Raw genomic sequence first — 17609 nt, forward strand, 5'->3', positions numbered from 1 at the left:
TTTTTTTTGTAAAATTTTTGAAAGTGGTATTAGTTTGCAGTGATATGTTCTGATTTTCTTTGTTTTTATTTTGTCTTATTTTATATTTGTTATTATATTTTTATTGTTGTACTATTTTATTTTTATTTAAACATTGTTATCTTGTGTGTACTTAGCCTTGAAGAAGGCCTGAAATGCAGGCTGAATCGTTGACATAAGTAAATAAATATCACTTATAATTGTTCTTCACTCCTGACCACCCTTTTTCCTCTCCCTCCCCCTACAACCATCTTTTCCCGAATTAATTCACAATTAAATATTAACTTAAAAAATTATTTAAACAAAATTATAATAAAAAAATTATTACATTATTAACGCAAACTTCAAATGACAGCCATAATCATTAATGTTGTTAATGAGGTTAAAGAAAGACAATTTTTTGTGGAATAGTTTTGTATTGAAATTATGAAGTTAATAAGACATGGGAAATTAGCCTGCAAAAGAGACATTTTAAGGAATTATGACATCAATGATTAAGGTTGTCGTCTCCTTGAGAATGGCCTAAGGACCGAAATGTTGGAGATATTTTAAAATAAATAGTTGAGAGAAAAAGTAGATCATTTGAGGTTTGTGTTAGTAATAAAATAAACGACTCTCAAACAATCAGTATAATAAATTATTAATCTAGTAAATTATTACATTTTAAATATGTTCACTAGTGTTATCGAACAAGAAAAATTAAAAAATGAATTTTTCTTAGTTCTATTTTATTTTCGTTTTCACTATTAGTTATTGTTATCAGCAATATGCCTGCGTTAAGGCTGATGAAAATTTTAACAGTCCTATGTCAGTAACATAGGTCAAGAGTCCATGGTTGAAGCCACTAACATCGTGTAAACTGATTTTTGATGTCCAATCATAATTTTTTTGATTGTCCGAGATTGCAGAATTTGTGACAAACATCTTTCATTTTGAATCTATAGCAACACTCGCAAGTTTTCAAAAATTTTGTGACACTGGTGATTTATTTTTTCATGTAAATACCTAAAACTAATTTAAGAACAACAGTACACAAATGGCAAACGATCAGGAAAAACATTTTTATTTAACAATAAAAAACAGTTTTCATTTGACATTGTATTTACACATTTTGATTCTAATACTTACAACTTATGAAAATTATCATTTTTTATGATATCTACATATAAAACTATTTTGATTTTATTTACATGTTTCCATTCTGTAATAAATAAAGTTTATTTGAATATGTTACTGATAAATCTGTAGAACTTTCGGAGGTTCTTTACTACTTTGTAATTATTGTGCTGAAGATAAAATATTTTTAAGGAAAATATTCAAGCAAAATTTTTATATTCTTTAAATATGACTTTCTCTAGAATTTTTCTTGAAAGTTTAGTTCAACTTAGACTGTTTCAATTCATTTTCTTTTCCTTATTTCTTATAAATTAGTGAAATCCTCCCTTCTTTGTTATAAACATTGAAATCAAACAAGTGAAGAGATAGTTTTTCTAGGATTATTTGCATTAGGAAGTTCCAAAATATTTTACTGTATGCGTCCAAATGGTTTTTGTGGATTTGTGACAAGATAAAATGATCCATTCAGAGCTGGATTAAAGTTGTTATTATACATAAGGAGTTTAGGATTTCCAGAACATTTTCCATCGATGTAGTCCTTCATCGAATCACATTTAGTTGCTTTGAACCCCCGTCCTCTATTTTTTACAGCGTCTGCAAAATACCGGTAACCCCTCCTGTGTGAACAAATTCCTGCTATATCTCCAGGACAACCAGGTTGTGGATGAAGTCCTAAAAAGCAACAAAAATATGTATTTGTATAAAATTTAAATTCAAATAAGCCTTGTAATAAATATGATAAGGTTAAAAATATTTTTGAACATTATACTGTAATATTTAAAATTTATTAAAATAAATATAAGGATTTCATCTGTTTTTATTATTATCAGATCTAAAATATAGCTTTGATGATAAAAAGGTTTAAATAAATAAATTGAGCCATATTTGGGAAGTATTGCGTGGTAACTTGTTTTCCGAACCATCATAAGAGATGTTAGGAGCCTATTTTGCACCTTTCAGCCTAAAGCGCCGGTTCACCAGAGGTGGAGTGATAAGCATCTGGACTTCAAACCTCAGGATCCATATTACCAACTTTCCAGAAAAGAGCAAGTTCTGATATTTCACTTAAGAACTGAACATAACTGGCTCAACGCTCACCTCTATACAAAATTTAAAGGTCCTAGCCCTCTGTTTGAATATGGAAGGAGAGAACAGACAACCGAACACATTCTCCTAACCTGTCCTAATGGAGAAAAAACAGAAGCAGACATGGCCTGAACCTACTGACTTGATGATCAAGCTGTATGGTGACCTGGAGGATCTCAGAAGAACTGCTAAATTTATTTTGTCATTCCCAGACTTAGCCATTTGAATGAGAAGATCATAGAAGAATACATAAATTGAATATTAACTAGATATGGGAATTTTGTTTTAAAATATTAAACATTGACGCTATCTCAGTGCAGGTTCTAGAGTAATAAGAACAAAATTACACATAACTGAATTAATGGCTACTTTTAAAAATTTGTTTAATCCTAGTTTGAGAAAACTAACCAATTATGGTGTCTTGATTCTTCATTTGTTCTAAGAAAAAAATGCTACCACTGCCAGTAGACAAAGGGTGGTCTGCCTCTCAAAACTTTCAAGGTATACATTTTTGTCATGTATAACCTATTTCGTTGATATTTATGTTTCTTTTCTCCTATCTTTATTTTGTTTCTTTTAATAATGCGATTAAAGTAAATCAAATTTTATAGCCAAGAAAATTCAAAATAACAAAGCCAACGTGTGGAAACTGAAGTATGTTGTTTATCAAGCATTTGTTTAAGTCTTAGAGTTGTGGGAAGTGGCAAATGTGCATATCCAGTACAACAAACTCGCAACAACTGGTTCAAATCTAGCCACAGGGGTGGGGGGGGGGTTTATGTTTATTTCGGGGGCTCTGAAATGAAATGAATAAAGTTGGTATGAAATGAAAACTTGACCCCTCCACAGTAGAATAGGTTGGTTACCTGTTGATAATCTCTCCCTCTCTTCCTCCTGTATGTCAGAAATGACCAAGAAGGGGGTAATAAAAAAAACCCATAAAAATCTGCCATATTTATTTACTGATTCTCATAGAATGGTAAACTGTTACCATTATACTTTTCAAACATTTTTACATAACAATTCATTAATAGAAATTAATCTACATTTACTTCTAGTTATAGCAAATTTTTAAGTTATTTTCCTAAATTGATTGAGGAGTATGGGAGGACCCAATGGTATCGATAATACATCTCCTCCTCCCCCTAAAGAAAGAAGTTGCTCCCAGCAATAAATATCGATAGTTGTGATCTGGCTAACATATTAAATTAAGAAATTATTAATAATGTAATGTATATTACAGTTCTGAAGTCCTGCCAGTGCTTGTTATATAACTTTATTACATAATATATTTTGTATAACTTTTCCTATCTAAATTTAGTTAAAATGATTCACCTCCATTGGGGTAGAAATCTCTGTGCCCGATAGGCCTCCTGAAACCTAAGAATCCACCTGAAGTATGGATGACTTCAACAAGAGGTGCATCATCCTTGTCTAAACAATATTCCAAAGGAGAGTCGGCAAAAAGGGGCTCAGCAGGATCCAACCCTGAAATAGTTCAATTGTACTTAAATATTGTCCAATATTTTTTTTTCTCCACGTAAGGCAGAACAAAATAGAAAACAAATGTTTATTCTGATATTAAGCTCCTTAACATTGGCATAGATTAAAATAAAGAAAATTATTTTTAACCAAAAGATATAATAATAATAATATTCTTTATTTATTCTGGGACTTATTCCTTTAGAATAATATTACAGGCATTTACGAGGGGCATTAGTGCCTAAGAGTATAATACAAAATTTCAAAAATAAAAATGAACTTAAAATATAACTAAAATAAAAATTGGAGAAACTGGAAGATTATTGATTGACCGTGTGTAAAGATGAAAGGAATATGGTCCGGGTGCGGTAAAAAAAAACTCAAATAGTAGAATTATACTATTTTATTGAGCCAACGTTTCGCCCCACGTTGCAGGGCTTCATCAGGGCTAAAAAAGATACAAACACATAGTTACAAAAGGAAAAAAAGAGAAAAAAAAAAACATAAGTGTAAAATAACAGGGGTATAAAATGTAAAAAAGTAAGATATAATAAGAAAAATTAAACTTTTCTTTAATTTTTCTTATTATATCTTACTTTTTTACATTTTATACCCCTGTTATTTTACACTTATGTTTTTTTCTCTTTTTTTCCTTTTGTAACTATGTGTTTGTATCTTTTTTAGCCCTGATGAAGCCCTGCAACGTGGGGCGAAACGTTGGCTCAATAAAATAGTATAATTCTACTATTTGAGTTTTTTTTTACCGCACCCGGACCATATTCCTTTCAAAAATTAGAGAAGGAAAACAAATAAAAAATATACAACAACATTTAACAGAATATGGAAAATAAAAAAAGAAAAAACAGATAAAATCATGTCATAAATCTTAAAGTGACTAACTTCCAATAATATAAATGAATATGGTTACTTTAATAATTCCTATTATAGGATTTCTTGAATAGGGAATAACGAATATCAAATCCAGTAATCCATTATTTATTATTGCTAACAATTATAACTGATTATTAATTTGAAATAAACAAAACCAAAGGTATGAATTAGATGGTCAGGATTGCGGTAAAAAAAGAACAAATATTTTTTAACTATTTAATGCCGACGTTTCGCCCCACTTTGCTGGGCTTCATCTGGGCTAAAAAGATACAAAAACAACTAAGAACATTACAACAATAAGATTATCTTTTTGTATCTTATGGTTGTAATGTTCTTAGTCATTTTTGTATCTTTTTAGCCCTGATGAAGCCTTGCAAAGTGGGGCGAAACGTCTGGCATTAAATAGTTAAAAAATATTTGTTCTTTTTTTTACCGCAACCCTGATCATCTTCTTCATATTTTAACTTATACGGTCAACTATATATATATAAAAAACCAAAGGTTTCTTATATGGACGATTTTTTTTTTTAATTCGGCATATAAAACCTGTTATATTTCAATGAATATAAGATCTATCTGCTATTAAAGACCGCTAAATTATACATCGATCTACCGAGTTCAATAAAAATCATTAGAGTTGTATTTTAGAAAATCGAAAAAAATGTATTAAATCGATTCTATAATGTGACACTTCTAATCGATTATATCGAAAAAGTTGCTGTAACATCTTAAAGCGGATCCACATGTTGGCTGCTCACCACGAATCGGAGGCTTGTACAAATGCTCGGTAAACAAAGAACGGGCCATCCACATGTCAGTGTTATTCAGAGAGGCAAGCATGGCGGACGTACAAGTGGTTTCAGCCACTACACTGGAATTATATTATTTTTATTACAAAAGAAAGGAAATTAAATATAAATAAATAAGATTAAATATATAACTTATTAAACAAATTAACTACTACCTCCTAACAGCTCTCAGTTGCAACTAGACAAAGAACAATGGTGGAGATGCTACACGAGCGCTCTCAAATATATATATAAGTATAGGATTGTGAGCAGCCCTATTTAAAGTCATGTTAAATGTTAATGTTCTGAGCAACTTATTTAATAATCTTTCCTTTCAAAATTTCATGTTATAGTTTACTTCTAAGTTTAGATTAATGTAATTTATTTTAACATGCCTAAATTGAGTGAAAACTGGAAGTTGTGGAGTACTTTGTTGATCTTCTAGGTTGTAAGGAAGAGAATCAAGATGAGCTAATTCACAACTGTCATTACATTATTATTTTCATTTTCATTCATTGCTTTATAAGTTATAAAAACATCCAAAAGAAGGAAATATTTCTCCATTTAACACACTTTAACATGTTAAACTAAAGATCATAACCCAAACCCGGAGAGATTGAGTGGTCTTGATTTTTTCCGATTCGAAGCTATCTACATTTTTCCTTTTTTCTCCTTTAGTTATTTATCAATTTTATTTTTATATAGAGGGTGATTTGGAATGGCTGGTACAAGTTGGCCTGAATTTGCGGGTGTCGGTTTTTGGGCACAAATTAAAGTGCACTTGTACTGCATCCATACTTGGTTATCAGTTGGCATTATTTTAGAACTGTCAGTGTTTTTTTTTGTTGACTGCACTCCCTGAACATCTTCTCCACTTATTAATCCACGGTGATACCTGCGTTTGTTGCTTTCTTTTTGTTTGCCAAGCATTTGTACAAGTCTTGGATTTACTGCAAGTTGCAAAAGTGTAAATCCAGCATGAAATTTAACATGATTGACAGTATTGAACGCGGGGGTGGTGGGCAGAAATAAAATGTTTTTACTGTTCTTACTGTTTTATTAGTTACGGTTAAATAACATAAAACGTTCTTACTGTAGTGAGAACAAACGACACAATCCTCAATAAAGGCTTGGTGGCACTTCTGACTGACTACAGTAGGGTACATAAGGGTTAGATAAATACAATCGATATATTCACCGTTTACCACAGACCAACATGTATACAATAAAAATAAATTTTTACGTCACACTTTAACAGATAGTCTGTCAATAGATCTGCTAAATGGAGAATGATGTCACACAATAGACCAACCAAGTTCCACAACATTTTGTCTGTTGTCGTTTTGGTAGGTTAATTGCTTGTATTTCGTGTTTGATTTGTATTGTACTTTTTTATATAACTCTAATAAAGTAATGGAAAAAATAATATTTAGAATGTTCAGGAAGGAAAAGTAACAAAACAAGTTTCCCAGAAAATCCACAAGGAGCTCCTCTGCATTTAACATAGACTTTAAATTTGACTGCTCATACTCCTATACTTAAAACATTTAACATGTTAAAACTATATATCATTTAACACGGTTGAGAGTCTGTTAATGGCCTAGCTAAATGGAGAATGACGAGGCAACAGACCAACTGAACTCTATACCATTTTGTCTGTTGTTTTGATAGGTTAGTTGCTCATATTTCGTTTTTGGTTTTTGTTGTTTTTATTTTGTATGTTTTTAAAACTCTAATAAATTAATGGATAAAAATAATAATTAGAATGTTCTCGAAGGAAAAGTTACAAAACAAGTTGGCCAGAAAATCTGCTAGGAGCTCCTCTGCATTTAACATATAACATGGACTTTAAATTGGGCTAATCACAATCCTATTCTTATAACATTTAGCATGTTAAAACTTATTACATTTAAAAAAAACGTAATGAAATTAACATGCATATTAGTATTAAGAAACATTTAAATTCGTGTCTTCATCCACTTAAGTTATAACATATAATAAGCAATCTGTCTGTCGAGTAATACCTATAATTCTCCTTGGCTTGTGACGAAGAAAGTTTGAAGCCACTCCTGCAACGTGGGCACCGAGGCTGAACCCGATGAACTCGGTGAGGTACATCGAGTGACTTTTGTGTTTAATCATACTCCTGAGGAACTTGGCGAGGATCTTGCCGACTGGGTACGTGTTCTTGGATGCCGAGATATAAAATGGAGCTGCGGCTAGTTTCCCCCATTCGACTGCTATGATGTTCCTGTTCCCTATTTTAGAGTAAGCCTGCAAACAATTAAGAAATGTCTAATAAATATGATGCGTGGTGTTTTATAAACTCAATAATCTTTAGAGGCAGTAAAAAAAAAAATTGTATTTAATATCCTTTTTGTAAAATTATATAACATTTTAGTAATTTAAAACATAAGCACTTATAATAAGATGAAGAAAAGGGGCCCAGAGTGGGATGTAGCAGCTTTACCTAGAGTAGACGTTGGTTGCTCCTCCTCCAATGTCCAGGGGGACAGCTAAGGAGAAACGCAACCTAAAAGGATGCTCTTCCTAAGACCGTCCTTACGCGACTTCAGTCACACCCTTCCCGATATGGCCCTGCTTTTGTCAAACAAGGTGGATCTAGACCGGGAGTTCATAAAAAAAAATCCTTGGTGATGGGGGCAGGAGTTCCTAGGACAAGAGGCCAGGAGGAAAAAAAGCCACTTATCTCACCCCAATTTTTGATTACTTTAATAAAAACTATGTATAATTACTAGTCCAAAATGATAATCCTGCCAAGTATAGGTAGGGGGAATAAATAATGGCGGCTGTTTCAAAACGTAAAAAACAAATTAAAGCTAGTTAAATTTACTATGAAATAGTTTATAACGTTTATAATCGTAGGAGTAGTAGTTTTTATGATATTAGACAAAATAAATTTACAAATTGTTAATTTATAGTTGTTCGAATAAAATTTTGTCAAATATCATAAAATTCCTACGAAGATGCCATAAACTACTTTTTTTTTTTCCTTTTCTTGCGTCGACCCAAGACTCCCGTTGGAGTCCTACACTGCCCCTGTTGTTATATTATAAAAGAATGGAACTGAGGATGTAAATTGTTATTATTAATTTTTATTATTTAATTTAATTTGTTATTATTTATTTAATTTTAAAAATCTAATTTAGATTCTGCAATAAATTTGCACAGCGCCTGAATAGTAGCCCTATCTATATCTGCCAGCCCTCGGAGGAAAGCGCTATTGTTTTGGATGAGGGGGTATTTAATCCTGTATTTTTCATATCTATTGCAATTTAGTATAATATGTAATGGGTCTTCAATCGAGTTGCATTTCGAACATTTATCATTATTTTTAACTTTGATTAATGTTAAGCCGCGATTTGTACGACCGTGCCATAAACTACTTCATAGTACATGTAATTAGCTTTAATTTGAGTACTGGCAGACATCTGTACGTCTAATACTTTCTGAGATATATTTTTTCATAAATCAATGTTTTTGTCCGACTAGAATCATCATTTTGTGGAGTATCATAAAAACTATTACTCCTACGAAGGTAAACATCCTGAACTTCTTTATAGTACATTAAACTAGCTTTAATTTGAGTGTTAATAAACATTAAGTCGAGTGGTTTTTGAGATATAGATTTCATCATCATCATAATCATTTTATCCCCTTTACCGCTTTAATATATCACCGCTATATTTAATCTTATTTATTTATATTTAATTTCCTTTCATTTCCATTTTTTTGTAATAAAATTAATATAATCCCAGTGCAATGGCTGAAACCACTAGTACGTCCGCCATGCTTGCCTCTCTGAATAACACTGACATGTGGATGGTCCGCTCTTTGTTTGCCAAGCATTTGTACAAGCCGATTCGTGGCGAGCGGCCAACATGTGGATCCGCCTTTACATTTTTACCCAAAAAAGGTCTAATTCGCGCATGCGCAAGCGTTGAGATAGGTTATTTGGGTTCGTTGGTACAAGTTGTCTTTAATTTATGGCCAACCCGTCGCGTGTTGGTTTTGGGCACAAATCAAAGTACAGCTTTTCACGTTTGCTTAAGGTTTGCATTGTTTTAGAACGGCCAAGAGGTGAATATTTGCGTTCTCTGTGTTTTAATTAATCAAGAATTTTTCCCAACCTTTGGATTGAATATTCAACTCTTATTTAAGATTCTATATGAATATTTGCGTTCTCCGTGTTTTAATTAATCAAGAATTTTCCCAACATTTAATAATTAACTCCTATTTAAGATTCTTTATTTTTGGGTGGAAGATACCACTGAATACAACCGGGTCAATAAACTCCAGTGAGAAACTAAGTCTTGAAATTCTCTTACACTAAAGGATAAACTGCTCCTTAAGGTTTTCGAAAATAAAGTATTACGTCAAATATTCGAATTGAAAAAGGATGAATTAACGGGAGAATTTGGTAGGATACTCAACACTTAATTGAGGGAACTGCACAAGGTAAATATAATTCAGGTTATTGTGGCGTATAAGATGGGTGTGTAAGGTTGTGGGTCTTAGTAACGAGCGGATCCCTAAAATGTTAATAAATACTGAACTAACGGGTAAACGTCCGAGGGGTAGACCGAAACGTAGATGGGAGGATTGCGTTAAAACTGATTTAGTAGCATTGGGTTTGGAGGGGCATTGCTGGAAGGATGTATGTAGAGAGCGATTGGTATCGGCATCGAACCTTCGGGTTCATTATTATTATCATTATATTTTAAACTTACCTCGATTCAGTATTAACATATTGTTCATGTATTCATAACTCAGAGCAGTTTTAAACTTACCTCGATTCAGTATTAACATATTGTTCATGTATTCATAACTCAGAGCAGTTTTAACTTCCGAAATCATCTGAAAATTTTTCTTCTTCAAACTTCCGAACTACTAAGTCCTGTACTTTCATCGGGAACTGCTCGGTAGTTTAGTTTAAATTAATAGAAGAGAACAACAAAAATCTTTTCTTTTTTTTTAACTTAAGAGAACTTCCAATAGGTGAGATTTGAAAATTCTTTGGTTTACAATATTTTCGGTTAACCTTTAGAATAGTTGATCTCAACTTCGATAAACAATGCACATAATTAGATTAATGATTAATTATAATTATTGTTTGAGAGTTGTTTATTTCATTATTAACATACACAGTTTTGATCCAAATTACTCTCAACTTTTATTCTATCCAACGTTTCGGTCCTCAAGCGATTTTCAAGGAGACAACCTTAACTATTGATGTCTTGTTTTTTAAAATCTTATTTTCAGGCTAATTGCCCATGTCACATATTGTTAACGCCATAATATATAATTACCTTGTAAATAATTGTAAATAGTATTCGAGTTTTATTAGTATTTAATTTTGTTATATTTAGTTTTATTTTAATTGGATTTAGTTATTTAAAAAGAAAAATGTGTAATTATATTTGTTTGTAATAATGAGTAATAAAGGCAGTTGCTAGGGGTGATAATTGTTGCTAAGAAGCGTCACCTAGCAACGGACCGACCATCTTAGTTTTTTCAGAGCAGTTCCGGCTAATTAGTGGCCCTGATAGCGTCCTCAGCAGCCCTGTCTGCGTTAATGTACATGTAAATGTAGTTTAATAGTTTGGACATTTGTTGAGTGTTTTAGTCGTCACTTCAGTTCGAAACCAGACCTTTTCTGTGTTTCGACTTTAATAGAGCAGTTCCGACTAATTAGTGGCCCTGGTAGCGTCATTAGCAGCCCTGTCTGTGTTTGGTTGATATTATTTTATTTGACATTCTTTGAGTGTACTCGTCGTCATAACAGTTCGGAACCAGATCACTTCTGTGTTTTGATTTTAATATGAGTTCCAATTAATTAAGTAATTAGTGGCCAACCCCTGAACCCAAGGAATGTGTGTAACCAGCCCTGTCTGCGTTCATTTTGTCGGCTCGCCTAATACAATACGACTGTTGGAAATTCGGACCATCAATGAGCCACTACACCAACTCTGGACAATTGCAGCGATTTATTTAGCAACAAGAGCTGCGACCTATCTCGGCAGCACTCTTCCTCGGATCTATCGGATTGGAGCAAACGTTTCGTCGAGCAGTATTTATTTTATATATTAATTTCTTTTTTTTGTGTAAATTAGTTTTATTGTAATTTTCATTTATTCATCTAACTATTTTATTTTTATCTGAAAGGCCTTTTTATTTTTACTTGTATATTTTGTTTATGTTAGTTTTTAGTTTCTTTTTTTTTTTACCATGTTTAAATTGAACCAAATAAATGTTTAATCCGAGCCTGTTTGTTTTTTTGTTCATTTTAAAGCCTTCCAACAAAAAGACATAGTCAATTTGAGTTGGCTTTAACACTTATAACTTTTCATATCCTAAATTTAAAAACTTTTTTACACAAATAATCTCCTCTTTTTCACTTATAATCATCATTTATAACAGAATTAATTAATTCTGTTATAAATGATGATTATAAGTGAAAAAGAGGAGATTATTTGTGTAAAAAAGTTTTTAAATTTAGGATATAAAAAGTGACATGGGCAATTTGCCTGCAAATAAGATTTTAAGAAACAAGACATCAATAGTTAAGGTTGTCTTCTTGAAAATGGCCTGAGGGCCGAAACGTTGGAGAGCTTTTGAGAATAAAAGTTGAGAGTAATTCAAAACTGTTTATGTTAATAATGAAATGCACATAATGATGATATCAGTTCCGCTAGACTAAGTAATTATCCATGTTCATAAATTATTAATATCAGTTCCGCTGGACTAAGTAATTATCCATGTTCATAAATTATTAATAATGTGTTTAATATAATCTATTTATTGTGCATTTTTACTTGCTATTAACATATTTCAAGATCACTATGGCCATTAAATAAAATAGCCTTTTTAATATTTAATTAATTAATTTCATCCTGTTGTCTTTATATTTAAAAGGGAATATATTGTAGGAAGATAGTCCAGATGGCGATCAATAAAGGTGCCAAAATAGTAGAGAAAACTATTTATTGTTAACGAACGTTTCGCCCCACTTTTCAGGGCTGAAAATCCTTGTTTCAAGCATTTTACCAGTCTCTTCACGTTCCATTAAATCCATGGCATAGCTATGGATCCTTAGGCTATAGCTAGACTACACCACCTTAGCTGGACTCATATCAACACCTCATGATACCACAAGGCAATCAAAGGGAGAACACTTAGTAAAGTATATATAATACATTTTATTTATTATATATGTATGAAGCACTAATTCTATTTTAATAAAGGATACAAAAAAAAAATCACTTCTTTAAATAAAATTAGTATTTGAAAAATATTCATTTGTAGGTTAGGGTACGAAATACAATGCACTTCTTTATTCCTTTTTTACACCTAAACAACGTTTCGACTCTTTTGTGTATTATCCAGTTCTTATTATTAATTTGTGAACATTTTTATTGAAGATTAAAAGTCAATATTAAATGGAATATGGTTCGAGTGCGGTAAAAAAAAAAAACTCAAATAGTAATAACTATTTTAATGAATCACTTGGGATTTTGAATTCTGTCAAAACTGCTCTGACGAAGCCGTGCAAAGTGGAGCGAAACGTTGGCTCTTTAAAATAGTTATCACTATTTCAGTTTTTTTTGTTATCGCACCCGGACCACATGAGAAGAGCATATTTTGAAAATACTATTATTAAGTTCTAAAATTTTATCTTCCTCAATAACAGGGGTTAAATGATTAGTGAGGGGGGAAACTAGTAGAAAATTTACAATAGAAATTCAATTGACATCCTTGTTTCAATCAAGGCAGCCCTGCAAAGTGAATTTTTACAGCTCAAGATGTCCTTAAAAAACCGTTTAATAGTAATAGAAAAACAAATTTTCGATCAAAATTGTGAAATACCTCTAATTTCGTTTATTTGAAAAAAAAATTAATAATCATTTATTCTGGTCAGTAGTTTGTTATAAAGAATGGATGAATTAAAAATATGTAGGAGTAGGTAGCTCAGTGGTAAGCCACTGTGTTATTAAATTTGGTTCGAATTCGGCTGTGGCAAATAATTATTTTGTTTCACTGTGAGTCAACCCTGTGGGTTCGAGAGCCCTCTGGGGGGGTCCACTCAGCCTCATCAAGTGGGTACCCTGGAATTAGGTAAAAATCAGTCGAGGACGATTCTAACCGAATCCACCTACTTGCACAACGGTTGGTCTAGCAACAGTATACTTCCACTCCTGACCCTGAGTAGAACAGATTTAATTTTTTTTTTTAAATATAAAATAAGAAAGGATTCGATATTTTTTTTTCCACTATTGTTATGGAAATTATCAAATTTCACTTACCTATATATGACCTATAGTAAGAGGAAGTATATAAGTCATGAATAATTAAGATAGCTGTTTTGAAACATGCAAGGATCGTCTTAAAGTATGATTATAAGTGAAAATTATTTTTTCTCACGCCTACGAGGATTCTCAGGTAATGAAGGAGAGGCCAGGTTAGAAACAAGGGTTTGGGTGGTTGGGAAGTTCATCATGGAAGGATTGATATCTGGTTCTGGCCAAATCGGCAACATATGAAACATTGAGGCCCTGATGGATGACTTGATTTGTGTCAAAGTAAGGAGCATTAAGGATTTGTGACTGTAAAGATTGGATACGAAAGAAATTCGAAGGTGAGGATTCCATGTTCAGATGTAGTCCAAGGTAGCGGATCTGTTCTAAAGGAGTAAGTGGGGTATTATTAACGGATACTGTGGGGCAGGAAGTCATGGGTTTACGAAATTGCTTAGCTCGCACATTCTGTCCAAAAACGTAAAAGTTAGAATTTATAAAACTATTATCCTTACCACATATCTTTACGGAAGCGAAACGTGGCCTCCTACACTAAGGGAGGAATAGCGCCTCATATTTGAAAATAAGAATTACGAATGATAATTATAAAGAAGAGTAAAGAAAGAATGAGTTAACCAGAGAATTTAGAAGGCTACACAACGGAGAATTGTGGAAACTGCGTCCGGTAAATATAATTCAGTTTATAGCATTGTGCCGAACAAGACGGGCTGTAAAGTTGATGGTAGTAAAGAACAGATCCAAAAATGTTAATAAACACTAAGCCGGCGGGTAAACGTAGATGGGAGGATTGCGTTAAGATTGATTTAGTAGATTTGGGTTTGGAGAGACTTCACTGAACAAATGTATGTGGAGAACGATAGTATCGGCATCGAACATTCGGGTTCACTATGCCTTTTTTATTAATATAAAATTATATTTTACACTAAAGTAGCGTATCTTATAGTTTCATATCTAAAGTAGAAAATAATTTTTAATTTCGATTGACATCAATTGATCATTTTGTATTTCTATTTAGTGACGTCCCATTTTCTCTTAGATATTTTTGGACATTTTATAACCGCAAATTTTGACGTATCCTTAGTTATATGTTTATCGTTTATAGTTGCCCACGCTCAGTGGAGAAGGGGGTGAGTAAAAGGAAAATAATAAAAAATAAATAAATATAATCGCAAAAGGAAAAAAAAGATAAAACAATAAAGAATTACTCCTTAGCCACCACGTTATTTTTTTTCTCTTGGAAATAACGAAAACCCTAACTATATACACAATATAAACAATTGTTGAATTATGACCACTGGCGAATACCTTTACATGTAGATAAGAGAAAACCTAGGGGTGTTACCTACCCACCTGTTGAATTACCGTAATATTCCGTGAACAACAAAACTAACATGAGTGAATTAACAAGTTGAAAGCAGAGAAAGAACAGCAGAACTATATGTACAAAAGTTTAATAATACTAAGAAATATATATACAGAGAATGAAAAGGGAAAAAAAAATTCTTATCAATTAATAAAACAATTAAAACTTATAGGTTGACAAACCTTAACTTAATGCTTAATCTTAATAACTATATTTACATTATTATTCTCTTATCAAGGGCATGCTGAAGAAACGTCACTGCATTATATTCCCACTTCTAATGTTAATAACCGTCCATTGAAGTAAAACACCATAATTTTGAAAAACAAAACATATATGACAACATTTCTCATATGGTGATATTCCGGTTCAAACAGTAAAGACAGAGGGCTTTAAACTATTACCACTTCACATTGAACAATCGTAACGTGTTCCAAAATCAAACTGTCACCTCCACAAAAACCAAAACCCACTCGTCAAAAACATATCGCTCGTGTTTTGTTTTCACCATGGCAACCGTAACACCTCTTGTCTACGCAGATCTAGCCAGTGTTTTTATTTCACCATGGCAACCGTAACACCTCTTGTCTACGCAGATCTAGCCAGTGTTTTTATTTCACCATGGCAACCGTAACAACTTAAAAAAAAATCTTGCTAATAGAATATTTTGACTTTGCTCCAAAGATACAACACGATAACTGACAAAAGATACAGCTATAAAATATAGAAATTGAAATTAAAACACGTTCAATGAGATTAAAATTTAAAAACACTGATTAGGATCATGAAGAAGATACCTGCTAATTTGTTATCTTATTGAACGTTTGATAATTTCAAATTTCAAATTGCTTTACACAGTTATAGCTGTGTCTTTTGTCTGTTATCGTGTTGTATCTGCGATGCAAAGGCAAAATATTGTATCAGTAAATGTTTAGTTTCAAAATTTTCCATTCACTTATACATGAAATATATTATCTTTCTGAATAATAATGTAATAGTAATATTGAAACATACAAGACTAATTTAATTTCAAATTTCAAACTGAATGATACGCATAAATTCATTACAAAAGACTGATCTACATGACTGTAATAAGGCCAATCTAGACAAACGGAATTGAGCTTTGGGGCTCAACTAAACCTTCGAATTCCTCTCGTATCCAATCCTTACAATCCAAAATCCTTCGTAAAATCCTCAATGCTCCTTAAGTTGTCTCGAATAGAAATACATAAAGACCTTAATGTTCCATAAGTAACCGATCTAGCCCGAACCAGAAATCATTCCTTCCATTATAAACTCCCTAACCACCCAAACCTACTAGTTACTAACCTTACTTCCTCTTCCATTCCTGACAATCCTTCGAGGCGCCTGAAAAGAAGATGGCCACGAAACCTGATAATGTAAAACCTTTGAGTGCTACCAATGGGTAGTTTCTCTAAACATTTGTATTACTCCATTTTAATTTTATATAAAATTTCTTAATGGGATAGTGTGTAAATACGGTTGTAAATAGCGATAAATAAAAGAAAAAAAAATTTGACTATTTCTGCCATAGTCCTACTGTGCAATGGCTTCCGTACTAGAAGTAGAACTGATAATTTATGTAACCCATTTGAAAATAATATACAATAAAAAATAAAATTACATGAATTACAACAAGAACACCCATATAGACGCAACACTTCTTTATTATCTTTACACTCCTACGTTTCAGCCATTCCGGCCATTTCCAAGGATCTTATTACACTATCACAGCCAAACATTACTTATCACTATATTGCAGGCCATCATGCCTTTATCAGTATTTTCATTAGTCAATTACCTGTAAAACTTCTTAAATTAGGAAACAATATGCACTCATAATGTAATTTTCACTATAATGTGCTAAGTTACATATTATTTTCGTAGTTATACTTATTACAATAATTAGTTAACAATTTCTATTTCACCTGATCACTATTTCAAAACTACATTGAGTAACCTACCACAACATCCCAGGTCTGCCATATTCTCATTATATTTTCAATTTTACTCTAGTTTATTTATTTATTCATATTAGTATTTAAAACCTATAAAATTTAATTATATATTATCTATCCTAATGAAATAAAAAAAAAAAACTTTATGATCATAAATTAAAATTAAATTTAAATTTAAAGTTTAAAATTTCAGTATAATGCTGGTTGAAATTTTTTGTATCTGATTTGAAATTAACTGTATGAATGATATTTTCTGATGTATACATTTTTCTTTTGAAGATATTATTTTCTTTTGGAAGAAGATAGTCGACCGTATGAAGTAGATTGTAGAAAGATAGTCCGTGTGGGGGTCAATAAAGCTATCAAAATAGTAAAAGAAAACTATTTATTGTTAACCAACGTTTGTAGGGCTAAGTCAGGGCTAACTAAAAAACAAGATATAAACATTGTAAGAATTAGATTTATTTTTTATTAATATATTTGTTTGAGAGTGGTTTAGTTTATTTAAAAACAATTTTGATCCTTTTTCTCAACTTTATTCTTTTTAAAA

General features: G+C 31.8%; 1 protein-coding gene across 1 annotated transcript in view; it reads right to left on the reverse strand.

The window, feature by feature from the left end:
* Positions 1 to 1176: 1176 nt before the first annotated feature.
* Positions 1177 to 17609, reverse strand: part of LOC106683391 (lipase member H) — a 25210-nt gene continuing 8777 nt past the window's right edge. Inside the window, exons 2-4 of the mRNA XM_014424823.2 lie at positions 7406 to 7655; positions 3556 to 3708; positions 1177 to 1806 (exon numbers count right to left, since the gene is read on the reverse strand). Coding sequence (XP_014280309.1) covers positions 1544 to 1806; positions 3556 to 3708; positions 7406 to 7655 — 666 coding nt within the window. The 3' untranslated portion in view covers positions 1177 to 1543. The remainder of the gene's footprint in view (positions 1807 to 3555; positions 3709 to 7405; positions 7656 to 17609) is intronic.

This window comes from Halyomorpha halys, unplaced genomic scaffold (assembly GCF_000696795.3).
Source record: "Halyomorpha halys isolate HHAL.00 unplaced genomic scaffold, Hhal_1.1 Scaffold480.1, whole genome shotgun sequence".
Lineage (NCBI taxonomy): Eukaryota > Metazoa > Arthropoda > Insecta > Hemiptera > Pentatomidae > Halyomorpha > Halyomorpha halys.